This window comes from Thalia democratica, chromosome 7 (assembly GCF_965202585.1).
Source record: "Thalia democratica chromosome 7, ktThaDemo2.hap1.1, whole genome shotgun sequence".
Classification (NCBI taxonomy): domain Eukaryota; kingdom Metazoa; phylum Chordata; class Thaliacea; order Salpida; family Salpidae; genus Thalia; species Thalia democratica.
This window is the reverse complement of record NC_139171.1, coordinates 46,963,288-46,986,301: the sequence shown is the minus strand read 5'-3', so window position 1 is coordinate 46,986,301 and position 23,014 is coordinate 46,963,288. Positions and strand designations below refer to the sequence as shown.

Below are 23,014 nucleotides of genomic sequence, written 5' to 3'. Positions count from 1 at the left end.
GTTTGTAGTAAATGTTTTAGGTGGCCCTGAAAAGGACCTGGTTTGTTTAAACTTAGGCGGACTTTTTTGAAGCGGTCTTCTTAGGCAATAATACTGCCTGGATGTTTGGAAGAACACCACCTTGAGCAATAGTGACGCCTCCGAGAAGTTTGTTCAACTCTTCGTCGTTGCGGATAGCTAGTTGCAAATGGCGAGGAATGATCCTGCTTTTCTTGTTGTCACGAGCAGCGTTACCGGCAAGCTCGAGCACTTCTGCGCTCAAGTACTCGAGAACGGCAGCCAGATAAACTGGAGCACCGGCTCCGACTCTTTGGCTGTAGTTGCCAGTGCGCAACAGACGGTGCACGCGACCGACTGGAAACTGCAGTCCTGCACGAGAAGACCTGCTCTTCGGCTTAGATTTGAGTTTCGATCCTTTACCACGTCCCGACATTTTGTTGTTCGAATGATTGTGCAATGTTACTTGCACAGCTGCATATACAACTCAAACCTAACCGCGACGAACGAAAAGCTAATTTGCATAAATCGTAGCTGCTACTTTAATTTGTCAATGTTTGCCAAAATACATTTTATTGATATAGGTGGTCCTAAAAAGGACCGGGTTCGCTAATTGTTTAGCCACCAAAGCCGTACAAGGTTCTTCCTTGACGCTTGAGTGCGTACACGACGTCAAGTGCTGTCACGGTCTTGCGCTTGGCGTGCTCTGTGTATGTTACTGCATCGCGAATAACATTTTCCAAGAAAACTTTCATGACGCCTCTCGTTTCTTCATAGATCAGTCCCGAGATTCGCTTTACTCCGCCTCGGCGAGCCAAACGGCGGATCGCTGGTTTCGTGATACCTTGGATGTTATCGCGAAGTACTTTGCGATGGCGCTTGGCACCTCCTTTTCCTAGACCTTTACCTCCTTTGCCGCGTCCAGACATGTTGAATATACTGATTTTGTCAGTCCCTCGACTATGTATATAAGCTGTTACGGACGCGTACGGTTACGACAAAACTCATTTGCATACCAAAAAGAAACATCTTTTATTTACATTCTTTCGTTTGGTTGTTGTCTCATTTTCAAAGTTTAAAGGTGGTCCTGAAAAGGACCGGTTTAAGCCAATTGTTAAGCTCTTTCGCCACGCATCCTCCTGGCGAGCTGGACGTCTTTGGGCATGATCGTCACACGCTTGGCGTGGATCGCGCAAAGGTTAGTATCTTCGAACAAACCAACGAGGTACGCCTCGCTGGCTTCTTGCAAAGCCATTACGGCACTGCTTTGAAACCTCAAGTCAGTTTTGAAGTCTTGAGCTATTTCACGTACCAGACGCTGGAAAGGCAACTTACGCAAAAGAAGCTCAGTTGACTTCTGGTAGCGTCTGATTTCTCTCAGCGCAACTGTGCCGGGTCTGTAGCGATGAGGCTTCTTCACACCTCCGGTAGCGGGTGCGCTCTTGCGAGCGGCCTTGGTGGCGAGCTGTTTCCTTGGAGCCTTGCCTCCGGTTGACTTACGAGCGGTTTGCTTGGTACGAGCCATTTTGATGATAAAACTGTTTAACGGAAGACTGTTTATATACTGTTTACATAGACACGGACGCAAGCGATTCCACTGTATCTCATTGATTGATTTGCATATTTTTAGTTTAGTAACATTGTTTGCGTTTTAAATTTTATTTATACTTTAATAGAGTGGTCCTGAAAAGGACCTTGGGTAAAAGAACAACTTATTTCTTGCAGCTCTTCTTGGTACTTGCCTTCTTAGATGCTTTTTTGGCTGCCGGCTTCTTCTTTGTTACTTTCTTCTTCTTGCTTGCAGCTTTTTTAGACGCTGCCTTCTTAGGAGCACACTTTTTAGCAGGTCGCTTTTTGGCTGCTGGTTTTTTTGCTGCCTTCTTGGGAGCACACTTCTTCACTCGTTTTTTAGCTGCGGTCTTCTTTACTGCTGGCTTTTTAGCTACTTTTTTTGTCCTCTTCTTGGGACCAGCAGCTGGCATTGGAGCAAGCTTGAACGAGCCAGAAGCGCCTTTTCCAGTAGTCTGGAGAAAAGCACCCTTGGTCACGCCGCTGGTAAGTGCTCTCTTCAAGTGAGAATTAGAAGCTGAGAGCTCAAGCTTGTAGGTTTCCGCGATAAACTTTTGTATCTTCTGGCGGGATGTACCTTTTCGTTCTTTCATTGCTCCCAGGGCAGAGCTGATCATTTCCCTGTAACTCGGGTGTTCTGCCTTCTTGGCGCTTGGTCTTTTGGAAGACCTGGCCTTAACTGCGGCCGGTGCCGCTGCTGATGGTGCTGCTACTGCTGTTGTAGACATTTTGTATGTTGATTAAAGAAAGCAAAACAATACTTTCAGCAGTTACTGACTGTGACGAATTGACTGTTAAGCAGTTTTGCTTTCTCAGGTACCTTTTACTGATTGTTACGAGCATTAGCGTGTGAGTTTAAAGCCTGTATACTAATAAAAGCAAAGTTGCTTTACTACTAATGTTAAAAATGTTCCAGTGATAAAGAAACAAGACTTAGGCCGATCCAGAAGTGAATTTTTTTTTAAAGGTTAGCTTTAAAGGTCCAGAAAAACAGTCTAAATGCTACAGCACATCTCTCCATTTAGTGAGATAAACCTCAAATGAAACAAATTATACTACTACACACCCGGCTTAGTTTTCTTAAGCTGCAAGCTTAAAGTAGTAAAGTTTTAGACAAGGCTAAGTGTTTTTTTCATCTCAAGCTTAAGCAAAGTTTTATTATTTTATTTCCAGCCAGCTTTGTTAACCGTAAAACCCATGAAGTATGTTTAACTTGATTACATTTTAAACTGTGCTGATTTGTAAAAAAATCCGAAAAATGCACAAGTATTCGTTTTGTGTGATTTTACTAGTTATACCTTAAATTTACTCATAATAAGTTTAATGAAGGTTAAGTTTTTCTAAGTAGATGTTGTTTGATCTGATAGTTTTTTAATCTAATTAAAGTTAGTTTTGTAAATTCACTTAAATCTAAGTTATATACTTATTAAATACATAACAACAAATGACATAAAATAATAAGTTTTTTAATGTATAGTGATCATCGGGTTTTAAGAACTGTTTCCTTGGGGAACGGGTCAAAATTACACGAAGGCAAAATTGCACGAAGACTCAATTTTTCACGAGTCACAGTTTTACACGGAGGGTCATTTTTATTTGTGTAAAAATGTCTTCGTTCAAAATTGACCCTCCGTTCAAAGTTGTCAAAAGTAAATTTGTATACTATTTGTATCAGAGACACTTAAGTTTAAAAATTAATGTTGTGAAACTGGAAAAAGCTTTTACTTAACTATTTACTTATGTTGAAGTTTTATGAAAACTAATTTTGATAATAATAATAAGACAGTGTAAATTTTCCAGCTGTTCAGTTACACCTCAGTTCTCACGAAGTTCTTTAAATTTACACAGTTCTTACACACAGTCCTTGATTTTTGAGATTATTTAAATAAAAAGGACATAGAGGGGAGTAAATACCTTTTATATAAAGGTTTTGACTTATGACATTAAAATATAAAATATTAGCTATCAGATAATTTTTGATTATTTTTTGAATTTATATTTAACTTTAGATTTAAGTAATTAAAGTTAGAGAGTTCAATAGGTTACTTGTGGAAGGTGCAAACTCAAAATGCATAAAAAAAGTAATTCAAAAGAATTCTCCTACAGTTTTGAGCAATTGTTAAAGTCTTTCTCAGTCTATCTTCTATAAGTTATATTCTATAAGTTATATTATAAAAATTTATGAAACACATTTTTTAATAGCTTACCAAAGATTATTTTAATCAAAAAAAAATTAGTGTTAATTTTTTTAAACTTTGGTCATAATTGATATTTTTTTTCAAATCAACTTCCTACATTATTATTAAAATTTTTTTTTTAAGTTTAAAATAAATTGCTTTATAGATAAAGGAGGACATTTTAGTAATTTTCAATTTTATACATATTTATCAAGTATTTTTTCTACTAAACTTTTTATATCTCAAAAGCTTTTATTCTATACACAATGTGTCTCACAGTGTGGGGGTGGCTTTTAGTATCATAATAACAAAAATATTTTTGAGGGCAGATTTGTTAATAAAAGGCTTTAACATCAATAGAACTCTTTAATAACTAAATTTTAAATAAACAGTCATTTAATGATCATTACTGTGTAGAACACTAAAAATAAAAATAAGAACACATAATTTAAATATGTTATTAAAAAATTGATTAAAGTTTATTAAAAGTTTTAATAAGTGTTCACAATATTTTTACGGAACATGTTGGGCAAAATTTATTGTAAACATATCTGGATAAGTTCAAAAATAGTTTTTTCATAAAATAATATAACTGCTGTATATTATGCAATGCATAATAAATAGTAAAAGCTCAACTCCTCTTTTTCTTCTTTAAGCTTTTTTGAACTTTTCTTAACTTTTAAAATGACTACAAAGTCGACCTGCCTATGCTAAACTGCTACAATGATTTTGGCACGTTGTTTTTTAACCTTTTTACATACTTCAAGTTTATTTTCAATGGGTGCAACTCTTTTTTTTTTTGATGTCTTGTGCATTTCTAAAACCTGGTGTGTTGTGTGTGTAAAAATTATATAACTTATAAGTTAATATTGAAAAATTGTCATGCACCTCATCTTAAACAAAAAATTCTGAAATAAAAACTTTTATAATATAGTTTGAATTAAAATTCAATCATGAAAGAACCGTTATAGATTCATTTTCTAAAATAAATTATAATTTAATTAACGATCAAAAAACTTCAAAAGTATTATTAAAATACTTTAAGTCATGTTGTAAATAAGATTTTTTAATTTTTTTTTAAACTGACTTACTTTACATACAAAGGTTTTTAATTAATAAACTAGTTTTGACATAGTTTGAATATGAGCTTTAGTAGTATTATTACGCCATAAAAATTAACTAAATCGCAGAATGTATAAAATCATTTGAAGTTTTTTTTACAGCATGAAAGCTTAAAGATTTGTATCACTCAAAAATGTTTTTCTTTAGTATTATTTAGTATTATTAATTCTCGACTGAAACTGCCCGGATAAGTAAGGTTGGACACCCCTACGCCCTTAAAAATGCTTATTTTTTTCACAACCTCCTAATTTTTGTCAAAATTACTAAAATGGTTATGTACTATTAAGAAATTATTAATGATTGATGTAATCAGTCTTAACAATTTTTTAACCAAAACTTTAATAATAATGCACACAATAATTAAACTGTATTAAATTTCAATATGTTTTACTATAAAGAAAGTCAAGAAATATAATTAAATTAAAGCAATGTATAGTAGTGTTTATAAAATTTATAAATTTTTTCAGATATCACAAATTTTTGATTCAAAAATGAAGCTTTTTGCTATACATTGCTACGATCAATTAAGAAAACCTCATCAAAAAACTAGTTGTGTGTTAGTTTTTGTTGTGTGTTAGTTTTTGTTGTGTTGTAAATAAATTTGTGTTATCAATAAAAAGGCTATTTGTTTAACACTTTAACAAAATAACTGATATAATATCATTGTTTTTTTTCAAGGGAAAGAATTTTTTTTTCTTATAAAAAGGCTATTTATTTAAAACTTTAACAAAATAACTGTTTTAATTTAACAAAAATTTTTTGAAATCTATTTAAAAAGTGATTTGTTAATGATTTGTTCAATATAATTTCAGCTATCGTTCTGTAATTACTTTTTCTTATTAATTAGTATTTCGACTCAATACAATAAAATACATCAGTAAATTTTAAATTGTTTTTTGCATGTAAGAAATAACTAATTTAAAATAATCTATACACATGGATATAAACTATTTTGCTTATGAGAAAGCTCTCTTCATATAATTTTATACTATTTCAAATCTATCTAAACTTTTATATTTTTGAAAATCTTTTTATTTATGTTTTATATTGATATGTGAACAATTTTTTTTGCTTTTGTGGCTTTTAAACTTGAAACTATGTCTTACTTAAGTTATTAATATTTAAAAAAATCTAATTGTGAAAATATAACTATGTTGTGTTTAGTATTTATGACTTACTGTTCAAATTCAGTTTACATACTGATTTGATATCTTTTATATTCATCTACTTGTTTATGTAAAGTTATGTTGCTTTATGCTATTTTTTGAATATTATTTATATATACTTATTTTTGAGTTTTAAATTAAGTGTTTAATTTATACTTGTTTTTTGTATTGAACAAATTTAATATTAGCATTCAAAATACATTGAGTACTTTAACTTCATAAAAACCTATTTTTGTTTTTATCAAGATTCTATAATTGTTATCTTTTTAACAAATATATTTGTTTGTTTTATTTATAGATATTTATTTCACGTACTTTCAATAAAATTACCTTTAATTTTCTTTTTTTAACACAATTTTGCTGAATACACCAGGGTCGTAGCTAACTTATGTTCATTTAAAACTTTTATAGAATCTTGTAAAAATCTGGGTTTTTCAGTCTAGTTCGGTTCGTTTTTATTTTGAGAAGTTTTTGTTAGATCGTAAATAAGATTCAGTTTTTTTTGATGACCTTATATTTTTAGTTAATTAGTATTGTGCCACTAGTTTTTTTTAAGATTATTTTATTTCAACTATTAAATATTAGTTTTTCTTTTAGGACAGCTATTGTTAAATTTACAAGACTTTTGAATATAACTTGCGTGCATAATTTAATTCCTAATTATAATCAACTAATTTATTCAAATTTTTTTAAAAAGAGTTAGTGTATAAAATTATTAGAGATTGTTATTTGGTAATTTAAAATATTTTCTTCATGTGTTTTTTGAATTTTTTTGTATTATTTGGTTACTGTTATTTATACTTCTTTTGAAAACAAATTGCTGCTGTATAACGAAAAAAAATTGACATGCTTACTCTGAATTTGCATACAAAATTTTTTAACTTTGATTTTTTGAATCTTAGGGTTTTTACATTATTAAAAAGTAATATTTTAAAAGATTTTTAAAATATTCTTCTTTTAAAAACAAATTGCTGATGTATAACAACAAAAAATTAACATGCTTACTCTGAATTTGTATACAAAATTTTTTCACTTTAATTTTTTGAATCTTAGGGTTTTTACATTATTAAAAAGTAATATATCAAAAGATATGTCAGAGTATGAATTTACAATCATGCTGTTAGTAATTTTTAAATATAATATAACTATACATATAACTATACATACATAATATAACTATACAAAAGCCTTAGGTTTAAGAACATAATTCGGGTGCACAAAAATATTTTAGGACTATAAAATATTCTCAGGCTAGTTTTTAATGTTTTAGACTAGTTATCGGTCATTTAGGCTAGTTTTTTGCTTAAAAGACCTGAAGTATTGCAACTTTTTGCAACCCTGAAATTATTTTAAGCTAATTTTGTATTGTACAGTATTTTAAGATATACATGTATATATAGTTTTTAAATGTTTTTATAACAGTTTTTATTTGTAAATACTATCTTCTGTTTTTAACAATACCTAACACAATCTTCTTGGATATAAGTTGAGAACTTAGATTGGTACTCTTGAAATAAACAGAAAGTATACCGTACGTAGTATATCAAAATTCTATACTTCATTCAGTAATTTTCTTTAGAATTGCACAGACTTAAGTTTTTTGCCTGCTTAGATTGTTGAAGCAGTTATATTTGCTGTTTTAATTTAATATTTTCATTTAGTTTGGAACTGTTTATAAAAGTTTTACCCTTTGTCTTATTATAACAGCAGTACTAATAGGGTGTATGTATATATTACAAAGTATTTAATAGGTTTTTTAATAACCATGTACGTACAATTGGCCATATTGTTGTTAGAAAGTCTAATTAAGTATCAATTAATCATTTGAGCTGAAGGACTGTTGAGTGTGAACGTACTGGTTGCAGCAAAGAGTTGAACAGTGACAGTCGATTGCCATCTAGTAAACTCATCTACCTTTGTGAACTTCTTATTTCAAAATGCAAAAGTATTAATAAATTTTTACTGATGTGTTTTGAGCCTAACTCACAATGTGATATTTGATGAATTTAATTTTTTTTTTTTGATTTAAAATTTTATAGCAGTTAATAAAGTTTTAGTGGTTATTTAAACCTGAGTTTTTTATTGTGATTTTGGTCTAATTTAACTACTTTATTCCTTTTAAGTTTTTATAATTTGTTTAAAATTTATTTACTTTTGAGTTTTTAGTATATATATATACCTGTAAATTAACTTATACAATTTTATCATAGTTATTGCAAATTTATTTCCTAAACAGTGTATACATTTATCCCAGCTATTTTGTATTCTATACTTAACCTAATCATAATTATTAATATTTTTCTTTACTAAATTTCCAACTATAGCAAAATAACACCTAAAATTGAATTTTTCTTTCATGATATTGGAAAAAGATCTTTCTCTATTACCATGAAAGACAAGTTTAATCTTAGGTGGGCAAGGAACAAAGTAGAACTAAAAAAACTTTTTTTTTTAAAGGTAGAAAAACATCGGAAGAAACCTACTCTCCCCTCTAAAACGATAAAAGATTTCTGAAGGTCATGCAAGTGAGTTTGAGCTCATCACGTGTTATTCCACCTGCCCTATCTTTTAAATTTACTAAGAAAAAAAAATTACTTTTTAGTTAAAAATAAAACTAAATCTGTCTAAAAACTGAAAAAAAATGTTTAACTAACCAAAATAAAAACTAATCCTAACCCTTTATTCAAAAAACAAAACCCTCGGTGAGACGCCATTTGGCAAACACTCACAAGGCTAAAACTTCAACATAAAAAACCACAAAGTGTGGGAAAACGATGAAGCTCAAATCCCCAAGTAAGTATCCACCGGCGCTACAACAAAAAACACATCAACAATCCAATCATGTGATCACTGCCACCAGTGTGAACTCACAATTAGCTGTTGCAAACTCAAATAAACCAATATCTAATTTAAAGTATTTAGGTATTATTTAAAGTATGTGCATATTTATGTAAGCACATAAACAATTTTATTAAAATATTACCACATTTATACTTGAATGAAAACTATTTTTGTAACAAAATACTGTGGGAAAGTTGCTAAACTACTTTATCAAATGCATTTAAAAATAATATCCAATACAGTAGGTATACTTGCTACCTCTCGTTTAGTTACGCAGATTAGCGAGAGGTGACTGAACTATATTGTTACTTATTTAGTTGCATATTTGAACGTTATGTTTAACGTGTTAATAAATAAGTCCGTTTTTATTGCAAAAATAACTAGTTATAAAAACGAACATAAAAAAAAACTCTTGCTAAAAAAATAAAAAAAAATAAAGCTACATACACAAGAACTTAGTTTAAATATTTTGATATTCATGCTAGCATGATTAACAATTAACTTGTATTTTCGTTATTTGTGTTATGTAAAATAAATAAATTTTCGACTATAATAGATGCTTAAAGCAGAAAACAAATCACAAATACAGTTGAAATACTTAACGTCTAACTAAAGACTAAATTTTTACTGTTACCATAAACAAATTAAAACATTAACTTTCGCAAGTGTTTATCTGCAAAGTACAATTTAAATTAACATGGAGCCATAATAAACTGAAATATAGTATTAATTGTAGTAAAGGCTTAACAAAGAAAAGGATGTATTAAATGTTTTTTAAATCGACTTACGCTTTTACAATAACTAATTACAAAGAAACATAAATTAACTTAAGAGACTGTTTAAAAATATAAAGTAAGCTAAAATTGCAAAAGATGTTCTACACTCTTATATTAGAGGTTTATAAAGGTCTTATACTAGAGGTTTATACTAGAGAAATAAAAACTTTTCGCGGGTTTTTGGTTACATATTTGCCCGAACAATTTACCAGTTTCAGAAAATAATTTTTCAGAACACACATAAGATGATAGAGCAGAAAGATATTTCCTTGCAAAACTGACAAGATGTGGGTGTTTTTTTGTTCAAATTCCACCAGTTTAAGATCAAATTTGCAGAGGGTTGTGGTTTTGGTTTCTCTGATGGCAATATAGGAGAATCACCACTTTTTAGCCACACAACAGATATGCAACTGATAAAATAACACTTAATTTTAGCAGCCAGGGTTGCCACTAGTTTTTGAGAAATTTTTTCTAGGTTTTCCGAATTTTTTCCAGGTTTTTGAAAGTACACTACTTTAAATGTGCTTTTTAGCTTAAAAAAATTTTTGGTGATGAAAAATTTTTTCTTTTCTTTATCAGTGATTAATCTTGGGTAAACTTTCCCCTGGGGGTAAATTCCCTGGTTTTAGGGGGTAAGTTTTCTTTATTACGGTAATGTAAATCAATGTTTATTAACTTCTTTTTTTGGTTTATAATTTAGTGTTTAAGTGTTATTTTTGTTAATTAAAATGTTTAATTTTCACGATTTTTTATTTAAGCTTAAAATTTTTAAAATCTAGATTTTTCCTCATAATTAAGCACTATTTTGTAAATTGAGGGTAAATTTGATAATAACCTTTTGCAAGTCTCTCGTATTTTTTTGGCTAAAGTTCTACAAACATTAAATACTTCTTCTGAACTTTCGAAATACCAACAATAATTTTCGTGCAAAAATACCAACTTTATGACTAAAACAGTGTTCGAATACTAGTATTCAGAAATATTAGACTCAAGTGTCAAAAACAAGTATACCTGCTCTGTAGGCAAGAACATCTTCTACATAGAAAAAAAATATCGGGACAAATATTTTGAAGAGTTGGTGTATTTTAGAGCTAAACCGTGTTAAAATTTAAACATTGAGAATAACTTTAAACTTCTAGATGTGTGTTCGAGTGAGATTTATAATTTAGAATCAATTTTAATCGAAAAAGAAAAACCGAAGTTAAACACACAAGTAACCGCAAACTGAAATATAAGTTAATTGACATAATACTAACTTACACTCGTTTCAAACTTTAGAATGCTTGCTTTTTTATAACCTTGTATGTGTTATGTCGTCCTATTCAGTTTTTATTTGAATTTTATTCCAAACAGTTTAACATTTCATTTAGCTTTTGAAAAATAGTTGAGTATTGTTTAAAAAGCTTAAAGTAATCTATTGAATCCGAATCCAAAAAGCCTGGAACCGGCTGGGTCCAATCCAAGTCTTAGGATTTAATATATCACTAATAACTTGTAAAGGTTAGGTTATATATTAAACGAGTTAAATAAATTTTCCCAATTTGAAACTTGTTTATTTACTTCTACGCAAGCTTTATTTTCTTATTTAAAAACTCTTTTTATTTTCATTGTAACATTGTATTTTATTGCACAAATACTGTGATATTTACAAAATAACAGAATTTTAAAACTTACAGTTCAGTAATATAATCTTGACAATTGTTATTAAGTTTTAAACATTTTTTTCGGATATTTGTTAATATAAATTTTGTTTAATTATTCTGCAAAATTACTAAAATTTTTATTAATATAAGATTATTTACACTAATAAAAATGTTAACATTGTCATTTTAGTACACTTGTAATCATTAAAAAATACTACAAGCACAGTTTTCTTAAATTTTGAAATACCTGATGCTTATTTTCTACCATTAGGTATTCTCACAAAGTATTTTCACAAAACAAAAGTTTTTCAATGCTTTAAAGTAAGTTTTATTTAGATCAATAAATTTTTAGGCTATATACAGTTTAAAATACTGGGAACCGGTCAGCTCCAACCCGCGATCAACTCCCACCTGCGCAAAATTCCCATCCGCACAATTCCCAATTGATAAAACCTGAGAAGCGACGAAGGGTAATGGTTAAGGGTAACAGTGATAGTAAAAAAAAAAAAAGAATAAAGAAAGAAAAAATGGGTGGGAGTTGTCCGCGGATGGAAATTGTGCGGGTGGAAGATGATCGTGGATAGGAATTGTAAGTATACTAAAATATTGATATTTATTTCCAAACATGAAGTTTCCAACACAAATATATTCGTAAAAAGTTTCATACAAATAAAAACTTGATATTTAGTCGTTAAGCTTTGTTAAATTTTTTTTTTGGAAAACAACAAGTTAACAGTAAACCAAACTACTCTATTTTCAAAATACCATTTAGTGGATTATGTGTATAATATAGCGCTTAAACTTTATTAAATTACAGCTTTTATTTAACAATGCTCTCTGTCTCTATGATATGATGTCACAATAGATCTCTATAATTTGTTACGTGACAATAGTAAGCACCAAAGTTGCAGCTTACACAATTACAGATATATTCAAATTTTGCACATTACATTTCAAGATCATACTTTTAGGGATCATTTCTAAAGTGTGTGTCTCACGAACGTTATTTAACAATGACGGTTAACCTCTTATGATGATGAATTTTGGAGCAGTTTTCTGAGCAGGAAAGTGACTTCAGCTTGCTGAATGTCGTAATGACTGTTCCATTGTTGTCAGGGCAAAAATGGAAGGAAATCTTTCTTTCTGAGTGACTAACAACCAATTAGCCTTGTGGGGTTATCTAATCATAAAAAAACTTTTATATGTTGTTATAATCTTACTTTGAATTTTTTTAAATAATATAATTTTGTTTAAATTTAAACTTTATTATATAATACGAATATTTAGTTTATTTTGAAACTATTTTATATTATCTACAAAGACTTTTGTTTGTATTATGTTTGATAAACTTATATGAATTTAAAAGTAAATAACATTTTTATAAAGTAATTTATGCGTTAAATCTGAAGTAGGGAAATCTTTGCTTTTCCAGAGAAAACTTAATAATACCAAAAAAAAATCAATGATAAATTTCTTTTAACTATAATATTTTTAAATCCAAAAGAAACTATTTTTATTATTATTTACTATGAGTAACATTTTTTAATTAATTGCAAAACAGTTTCCCAGAGAAATGTATGTGGATCAGAACAGACTTTAAAGAAAAGCTGGCCACTGAATTTTGAAGTCTATTTTATCACGTGAATTTGATGAATAAAATATGATGTAAACATCAGGTGAGATCCTTCTTTATGGGAGACGAATCAGATTGTGCTTCGTGCCTTTCTGCGTAACAAGAATTCCAGCAAGACACGTTTCACACATCAAGTTATGTGTTCAAACCGTCTTCATTTCCGTTCACTTTGTAGAAGAATCTAACATGTTAGAGTTGCTTGTATACATAATTGATATTCTGAATGCTAAAGTTTGTGTGAGGCTTTATGACGTCATAGTGAAAGAGAGTACATGATAAGAGAAGAAATCAGCATATTTTACGCATTGCACAGTGTGGGAGCCGATCATTTCTAACCCAATCATTTCTACCCCGATCATTTCTAACATGATCACTTCCAACCCGATTACTTCTAACCCGATCATTTCTAACTCGATCTTTTCTAACCTGATAAATTCTAACCAAGGGGTCGGCAGGCAAATGGTGCTCGCGGGCCAAATTTCAAGTTTCCAAAATCTTCGCGGGCCGCAGTTTTAGTTATAGTGACATTTAAGTAATCTTTTAGTTTTAGATTTAGTCACACTACAAAAAAAAATCAGTTTATTACTTTGAATGACTTTTAGCTACACATAGTATGCTTATTTAAATAATAATAATTTAATAGAATAAAGTTTAGATTAATATACTTAAGTCTTTATAAACTACGTACTATCTTAAACAGTTATTTAGTTAAACTTAACATTTTTTTTAATTTACTTACTACCTTACTCTCTATAAAAACGAGCTTGAAAAAGACACTTATAATACTTTTGTTTTATTTACCAATTTTTCATATAAAAAAATATTAATTTTTGAAAAAAGTTTTTAATTTTTAAATAATTTTCAAAATTAACATAATTAATGCTTAAAACTTTAATAAAGTACCTTATTAGTAGTTAATTAGTCATTTACATAGTAGCAACTTTAAAAGCAAAAATGTCTGAAGAATGTCGTCAAACCAGCCTAAGTTTATTAAAAGTTTAAAAAGCTAAAAACTTTTATTAAAATAAACCTAAATACCTAAATGAAATATTATCATTAAAAAAGAAGATAATATGTAAAAAGACAAGAAAAAATTACAATTAATAAACTACATTACAGTCATAAATACTGTCCTTAAAAATTGAACATTTATTCAAAGTATTTGTAATATAAATTTCCCACACACCTGAGTTTAAAAAAATGCCTTTAACAGGTTTAACCTAGAGTAAATTTTTTAAACTTTTAAACTAGCCTGTTTGTTTGGCAATCCTGTTTTTTATAAAGAAATAACGAAGTTTATTTACAGTAAGTTAAATATATACAGCAAAACAAGTATTATTATAAGTCAGCTTGAATGTACAATTAAGTTTCTTAAACATTAAAAAAAAGTATAATAATTTATTAAGCCATTAATGAAGTAGAGCTTTGTTATTGAGCATTGTAGCATTGTATCTGTTGCTTTATCTGCAATAGAAATATTGCTTTAGAACAGATTAAATTTGAAATAAAAGACGAACTACAAGAATCGAGAAACGTTGGTTAGGAATTATTGGAAGAAACAAAAAAACAAAGCGCTTAAGTCGGTTTCAACAAAGCATATCATTATCTTCAGTAACTACAGACTAATCAGAATCGTCTGCAATTTATAAAGTAGCAAAAGTAATTACTAGAAAAAGACACCGTTTAGAATATAAAGCTTTTTTCAATAATTTGTTATGGTGGTAGTAAAAGTTTTTTGTCTATTTCTTAAATGACAACAAAAAGTCGTGTTTAAGAAGTTTTTGAAGATTATAAAGCCGAGTAAACCAAATTTGAACTTTAATCGATCTTTTAAGACGAGAGCTTTTAAGACAACAAATACTGCTTATCTGAGAGTAATTATTAGAGGTGTTTTTACTAACTTTATTATTATTCAAAAAAGTGGTTTAAAAACAAGCATCTTTGTACATTGGTGTGCTTAGAGATTAACTTAAAATGCACAGAAAACTTCTTTATAAATCAAAACGTGTCAAAACCAAAATGAAATAAACACTATTTCGTGTCATTATTTTGTTTTAAGTGTTTTTGTGTACACTCAAATCTAACATACAGTGATAAAACATCTATAAGAGAAACTTAGGTAAAACTACATGTTAAACAAAGTGCCTAACTTGTTAGAAATGAGATTCTAGTTAATTACTGTGCATATAAATAATGACTACGATAATTTATGTATAAGGTTTTACATACGAAAAAGAGTATTATACTGCAAAACTATAAAATCGGTTTACCTACAAGGAATCTTAAAGATAATAAATTTAAAATACTTGGTCATTATAATCATAACTATCATTAATACTTATTTTTCAAAATCAAAATTCCTGTGTTGTATAAACATACCATATGTCAAACAAAAATATTTCTGCTACTTTAAACTCTTCAAAAAATGTAATTAGTTCCATGTTTGCTAAAGGTTTTTAAGACTTTTTTCCAATTTTTTGGGTCTAAATTTAGTATAAAATTAAGTTTGAAAATGTCTAAAATAGTATAGCAACATTGAAAAGATACTGTTAAGCTACTTTAAATGTGTTTTTTAATAAAAAAATTGGTCAAAGTATAATAAAATAACTACAGTAGACTACCGCTTAAGTACGCAAATTGAACCCGACCAAAAAGTGCGTACTTAGCACGAGTAGTGCGTACTTTTTGACGACATATTATAATATGAATGTTGTTTGTTTTCTTTCTTACAACTAGCCACCGGACAAGTCTTTTTATTTTTAATAACATTTGATACATATTTCTAATCTGCAAATTTTTTAATAGATTTTAAAATGATTTATTTTTTCTATAAAAAGTTTCTACATAATGCTAGTCAAGCAAAGTTTAGTTTAGTTAATACATTTATTATAATTTTCCATTAGCTAAAAAGTGTTTAATTTTTTTCTATTTGAAAGAAAATAGTTTTAGGATTGTTTTTGTAAGAAAGTTTATAACAGTAGAAACATTTATAGTATAACTGCACAATGATAAGATGTTCATTAATTTTTTTTTAACTTAAGTTTTTTGTTGTTGTTGCTTCTTTTTATATGTTTTTTTTAAGTTTATAAAAATTGTAACTAGTTTTTGTGGTTAACTAGTCAAGTATTATGTAACATTAAAATTAGCCTTTCTTTTGAAGATATTCTGAAAGTTTTAAAGTGAATTAAAAAAGTTTAGAAATTTTATAAAAATTTAGAGAAATTTAGAAAAATGAACGGAAAGCGTCAGAAAATGACTCTATAAATCAAGTCTTTAGAAAAAATCTAAGTCTAAGAAAATTTATAATTTTTTATATCTTTCTAGGTAAGTGCGTACTTAAGGCGAGGTGCGTACCAAAAAAAGTGCGTACTTAAGCGGTAGTCTACTGTATATGATAGATTTTTTGTGTAAAATCGAAATTTAATTACTCCACATATATAAACCTTTAAAAATTCTAGTTTTTTTTTTAAATTCTCAAATTTAAGGTTTTTCCAGATTTTTTTAGCCTAATTTGTCAAATTCTAAGTTTTTGAAGAACTCAAGGTTTTTTGGCAACACTGATTGTTCACACTTATATGTATACAATAATAAAAATAATTATTCAAATTATAGTACCTACAAGACTTAAAATTTAATGTTAACTTGTCAATGTGGCAATGTCAAATTGTTTATTTGCTTGAGGTTGAAATGTTTTGATCAACAACAAACAGACTTTAAAAAATTACCATCACTAAATCTAGTTTGTACTAAATAGGTAGTTCCAATAGAAACATATGTCTATATTATTGTGCAACGCATAGAAATTTACTTGAAAAATCTTATTTGAAAAATAAAAATATGTACAGAATAAAAACTATTTTAATTTATGTCATATATATAGTTTTAAATATGTCTGTACACACTTAGATATTATGTGTAGAAACATTTATAATAGAAAATTATGCTTAAACTACACCTAATTTAGTTAAAGTGTTAAGTTAAAAAGTGGTTTAAAAATTAGCATATAATAATGAGCAGGTAATGTAAAAATAATCGAGTCCAAGTAGTTTGAAATATTTGTTTTGGTCATAAGTTGCTATTGTAAAAAGAAAACTATTATGAAACTGAGAAAAAACACTGCTCGAATGCTAATCTGTCTCTTTCAAAATTTTAAGTTAAAGCAGTAAAGTTTTCCAGTTGTTACACAGGAACTTAAAACAAAATTAATCAAATTAAACCAAATTACAAAAAATAAATTATCTTAAAGTATACTTTTGCTCAGCGGGCTACATTTACATGCTCGAGGGCCACTGAATTTTCTTTCGCGGGCCGCATTCATTTCAAAAAAAAAAAAAAGTGTTCGCGGGCCGCAGTTTGCCGACCCCTGTTCTAACCCGACCATATTTAACCCGATCACTTCTAACTTGATCATTTCTAACTCAATCAGTAGAGTTTTTGTTTATTTTTTGATTTATTTATTCAGAATTTAGTTTTAAATCATACTAAACTTTACAAAAGTCTTTTATTTTGAGATTTAACTATTCTGCCTTAAACAAAACTTAGTGTTTATATTGTTCTACTTAAAACATGCTTTTGTTAGTAATTTTAATTTAATTTATTTTCCCTATTTTGAATTTTTTCGTTATATCAATCTGCTTAAATCGAACTTTTTTTGTAATATGTCTTAAATTTTTTCTAATTTTAAAATGATTGTCGTACTTAATAAACTGTTTATAAACTTTTAAAGCATTAGTTCAAGTCGTAATTAAAATATTTTGGGTATTATATAAATTTCAGTGAAAATTTAAAAAAAGATTAACTAGACGAGACTTGATAGTTCTCGGACTTAAAAAATAATAAACAAATATGTTTAAGTTATTATATCTAAAAACTATGATTTTCCACTAAATAAAACAAAAGTGTTCTAAATTGTTTGCTGTTTGTTTTAGTTCCATAATTTAAACAATTCTTTGAAAGCTGTAGAACAATTTGTGCAAATTTTAAAGCTTAAAGTGGAAACTACAGACTATAAAATGGTATACATAAGTCAACAACTATACAACGCTTGCGCTAGACTTTCAATAAAGCTTATAAACTGTAATATGAAAATATTTGTATCTGATTATTACATTTGTAACAGCTTAACTTTTGGAACTTACTTGTGTTAAAATGATATTGTAGTTACCTAAATGACAAAAACATATAACTTAAATGTAGTTAAAACAGCTCACTTAAAGAATTGAACAAGGCAGAATTTCAAAAAAAATATCTAGTAATTCATATTAAATAAGAAAATATTGTTCGATTTAAGTAGGTTTATATATAGAAAAATTCAAAATAAGAAAAACAATTTGAAATTACAATAAGCCAAATTACAATTTATTTAATTAAAGCTATATAAAGTTCAAGTTTTGGTTAGGATAAATTAAGTTATATTTTGATACAAAAACTATTTTGTTGACATTAATTTGGTTTTAAAATAAACACTGATTAAAATTGACCTAAAAAACAACAAATTTTTACTGATCGGATTGGAAATGATCGGGTCAGAAATGATCGGGTTAGAAATGATCGGGTTAGGAATGATCGGGTTAGAAATGATCGGGTTAGAAATGACCGGGTTAGAAATGATCGGGTTAGATATGATCGTTTTCGAAGTGATCGGGCTAGATATAATCGGGTTATATATGATAGGGTTAGATATAATCGTGTTATATATGATTGGGTTAGAAGTGATCGGGTTGGAAATGATCGCGGGTTAGAAATGATAGTAAACCGTATTAATTAGCTATACAAATCTCTAAATAATATACTTTAAGAACAGAGAAACCGTAGTGAGTTGAAATTTTTAAGTCAAAAAAAATGTCTTAAAATTTAAAAATTATTGTCGTATTTAATAAACTGTTTATAAACTTAAAAAAACCTGCTTTTTAGGGTTTACTATCATTTCTAACTCGCTATCATTTCTAACCCGATCATTTCTAACCCGATCACTTCTAACCCGATCACTTCTAACCCGATCATTTCTAACCCGATCATATCTAACCCGATCACTTCTAACCCAATCACTTCTAACTCGATTACTTCTAACCTGATCACTTCTAACCCGATCATTTCTAACACGATCATTTCTAACCCGATCATTTCTAACCCGATCACTTCTAACCCGATCACTTCTAACCCGATAATTTCTAAACCGATCACTTCTAACCCGATCATTTCTAACAAGATCATTTCTAACCAAATCATTTCTAACCCGGCTTAACCCAATCATTTCTAACCCGATCATATCTAACCCGATAATTTTTAACCCGATAATTTCTAACCCGATCATTTCTAACCCGATCTAACCCGAAAACTATTAACCCGATTTGTATTAATATGTTTGTTTATTATTGTTTTAAAATTAGGGTTTGTTTAAAAACAAATTAATCTCAACAAAGTTGTTTTTAATGAAAATTAGTTATTTTTGTATAAATTTAAACTTAATGTTCAGATAGCTTTTGTTAAAATTTAATTTTTGATATTCATTGATGTTGGAAGTTTTTTATTCTACGCTTGAGCTAGGCATCAAAAGCTAAGCCACTTAAACTGAATGACACTTAACAAAGAGATGAAAATTTATATACCTTAAAATCAAAAACTATAGTTTTATCTAATATTTATAGATTTACAGCAAAAAAGATTTATACTTTAGTATAATACTAATTGACTTATTTATGATTTGAAGGGAAAAGTTTTTAAAACATTTGGTTTAACTCTATAATAAGCAAGTTTAACATCAATTCTTTCATCGATCAGTGAGCTCCAATAAAACCAAACACAGTTGCACAATCTTTAAATTTAGAATTAACTTCCGATTTCTTTTCAACAAAAAACTTTCTCTTAAAAATTTAGCAACACATATTGAGGCGATTTAGTAAACTACTTCAATGATTTTAGTGCAGCAATAAGCAAAATAGTCTATATTAGGCACTTCTTCATTAAAATAAGTTACATAGATACTTTTATAAAATTCTTTTAGAACATAATAGAATGTCAGAATTCAAACAAACTACAAAAGTTCATGAATAAAATTTGTTCATGTTCAAACATCAACCGGATATACACATCCTGACTTTTAGAGTTAGGTTCTGTAATTTTTTTTACCGTTTGGTATTTCATTGACTTTTTATCTATTATTTTTTTCGCTTTGGCAAAGCATAATCGATTCAATTAAAATAAACATTATTGGAATTAAGATACAGACAATTGTAAAAAAATAAAAAAATTAAGTGCATTGACTAACCACTAAATTTAAAGTCCAAAGCACATTAGGAAAACAGGCTAAATAAATATCTATCGAAAATATTGAAAAACTTTTTATTATTTACAGAGGAAAGGCGCTGCTAATAAAATCAAACTATAGAATGAACCAAATTCTACATATTATATCAATGATTTATAATGATTTATTTTCGTTAGGTTTATGAATCAATGGTTTATTTTCGTAGTAGTTAATTGTTTTAATAAAGTTTAAAAATGGATTATAAATCAACTGTAGTTAATTAGTTTTAAAAAGGAATTAGGAAAAGTATAAGTCTTTTGTATTCTAAAGATTAAATATTAAGTTTTGATAGTCGTCAATGTAAGAAGTATAATGAGTATTGCAGCAATTAAAGACTATTCTCTACATGTTTTTGAAGGTATTCGGTATAGTTAATACAAGTATGGAAACCAAATTGGCAAGTTGCATTCAAATTTAGGGCGAATTTATATGAAATACAACTTTTTAAGAATAATAATATCAGTATCTATGAAACTTGAAATAATACACTTAATAAAGTTTTGTAATCGTGTTTAGTATGGTGGCTTCATTTAAAATTATCACTATAAAATTTTAAGTTCTTAAAACGAAAATTTATACTGTTTAATAAGTCAAAAGTAGAGGTAGACGTTTTTCAACATTTAGAACCCGAAATTTACTAGAACTTAAGTTTAATTTTCTTTTTTTAGCCAATGGTAAATTATATTTAAAGATTAGTTAAGACATATTATATAATAAACTTAACTATAAAAGTTAAGTGCCGAAAACTTATTATTTTGCTTTTTTTTTTTTCAAAATATGATGTATATAGAGCAAAACAAATTTACATTTATCATGAAAATAGAAAAGTTTTCAAAATTTAAAATTGCAAAAACAGTTTCTCACGATTAATAATAGAAACTTCTTTAAAAAATTTCTTGATATCTCTTAAAAGTTAGTGTTTCACAGGTTTCCAAAAACTTAAGATTATTTAGCGATAATTAAATATGAAACATTAGCATAAGTTACTTGATTAATTTATGTATTTTTAAAACTTATAATAAAATAATAAAATTGCTTTGTGTTGTGAAACTGTAATATAGGTTTTAATTTCTAATGAAGAGAAAACTCATGACTTTTATAGAAATTTAGAGGTGCAAAAAAACACCGAGAATAAAGTCAATAGACTTCAAGCTGGCTTTACTGTAATGAATAAAAAGTAAATATGTTGCGTGTAATAATTTTCTGAATAAATAGTTGATTAAAGGAAACTAAAAACTTAATGTAGTTTTTATAAACTTCTGCTCCTAGTTATACTTAATTTAATTATAATTAATTTATTACTCTATTTAAAAAGGTTTTTTCAGTACTTATTTTGTTTTTACTTACGTTATTTCAACTGTTCATAACAAAGTAAATTTTAAAGAAATTTTTGTCAACTAAAGTACTAATTTAAGTCGTAATTAAAACATTTTTTATATTTTATATATTTAAGTGAAGGTTTTAAAGAAGATTACCTGGGCGAGATTTGATAAACCACGGACTTGTTATACAAATAAACATGTCTGTTTAATTGTTAGTGACTTTTTTTGCTCTAGGACTAAGTAGGAATTTATTTATGATGTGAAATCAAGACGTTCAATCGACGTAAAATACTTTTGCGGTTTGTTATATGTCATAACGGTTTTAATATCTAGGTTATACCTAAAAATCAGGCTTTTTTACTTAATATAACAAAAGTATTTAATTTCTCCTAGTGTTTGTTTGAATTCCATTATCTTGATAGGCCTATGCAAGTTGTATAATTGTATAACAATTTGTTAAAGTTATTAAAATGAAACTTAAAACTAGCCTACTAAAATACGTTAATACACTAGTCAGCAATAATACAACATTTACAACAGACTTACACTGTAGTTTTTCGACCGTATTATAAAGGTTTTTGTATCTGAATATTACAATTGTAAAGGTTTAATGTTTTAAATTTGCTTATGATAAAATTATTATAGTCACGTGAATATTTTATAAGATCCAACTTAAATATAGTTATAAGTGCTTACTTTAAAATCCAAAATATTGTAAAATAAAAAAATTTAGTGAATTGTATATTATTAACGAAAAACGTCTGTTAAAGTAAATTGAAAGAACAAAAAAATATGAAACATGGAAAAAAAAATTAAATTATGTTTAGAATGAAATACCAAAAAATAAGGTGATAAAAGGAAATTAAACCAATGTTAAACTAATACTAAAATTGAAGTTTATATGTACTAACAATGTTTTTTACGTAACACATTAAAATCATAATGTTTTTAAGAAACTAATAAAATACTTAAATAATTTTATTAAGACTAGTTTGTTTTTGTATAAAATCTAGATTTAAAAATAAAATAAACACGTAAAATGGGTTAGAAATGATCAGGTTAGAAATGATCGGGTTAGAAATGATTGGGCTAAATTGGGTTAGAAGTGATCGGGTTAGAAATGATCTTGTTTGAAATGATCGGGTTAGAAGTGATCGGGTTAGAAGTGATCGGGTTAGAAATTATCGGGTTAGAAGTGATCGGGTTGAAATTATCGGGTTAGAAGTGATCGGGTTAGAAGTGATCGGGTTAGAAATGATCGGGTTAGAAGTGATCGGGTTAGAAGTGATCGGGTGAAAAATGATCAGGTTAGAAGTGACCGGGTTAGAAATTATCGGGTTAGAAATGATCGGGTTAGAAGTGATCGGGTTAGAAGTGAACGGGTTAGAAATGATAGCGGGTTAGAAATGATCGGCTCCCGCTTTTTAGGGTTCTTAAAGTAAGCTGTTATAACTCTACTTAA

The 23,014-nt window shown here is 28.1% G+C and overlaps 3 protein-coding genes and 1 non-coding gene across 4 annotated transcripts; 1 reads left to right on the top strand and 3 right to left on the bottom strand.

Moving 5' to 3' along the window:
- Window positions 1–52: 52 nt before the first annotated feature.
- On the bottom strand, window positions 53–433 carry LOC145841455 (histone H2A). Its single transcript, XM_082948816.1, has one exon. The coding sequence runs from the start codon at window positions 431–433 to the stop codon at window positions 53–55; it is 381 nt and encodes a 126-aa protein (XP_082804942.1).
- Window positions 434–614: 181 nt separating this feature from the next.
- LOC145841454 (histone H4-like) lies at window positions 615–926 on the bottom strand. The gene has a single exon (XM_082948814.1). The coding sequence runs from the start codon at window positions 924–926 to the stop codon at window positions 615–617; it is 312 nt and encodes a 103-aa protein (XP_082804940.1).
- Window positions 927–1,111: 185 nt separating this feature from the next.
- On the bottom strand, window positions 1,112–1,522 carry LOC145841453 (histone H3-like). Its single transcript, XM_082948813.1, has one exon. It carries the CDS (start codon window positions 1,520–1,522, stop codon window positions 1,112–1,114), a length of 411 nt encoding a protein of 136 aa, XP_082804939.1.
- Window positions 1,523–12,246: 10,724 nt separating this feature from the next.
- On the top strand, window positions 12,247–12,443 carry LOC145841804 (small nucleolar RNA U3). The gene has a single exon (XR_014370180.1). It is a non-coding gene; the product is annotated as a small nucleolar RNA U3 (small nucleolar RNA).
- The last annotated feature ends 10,571 nt before the right edge of the window (window positions 12,444–23,014 follow it).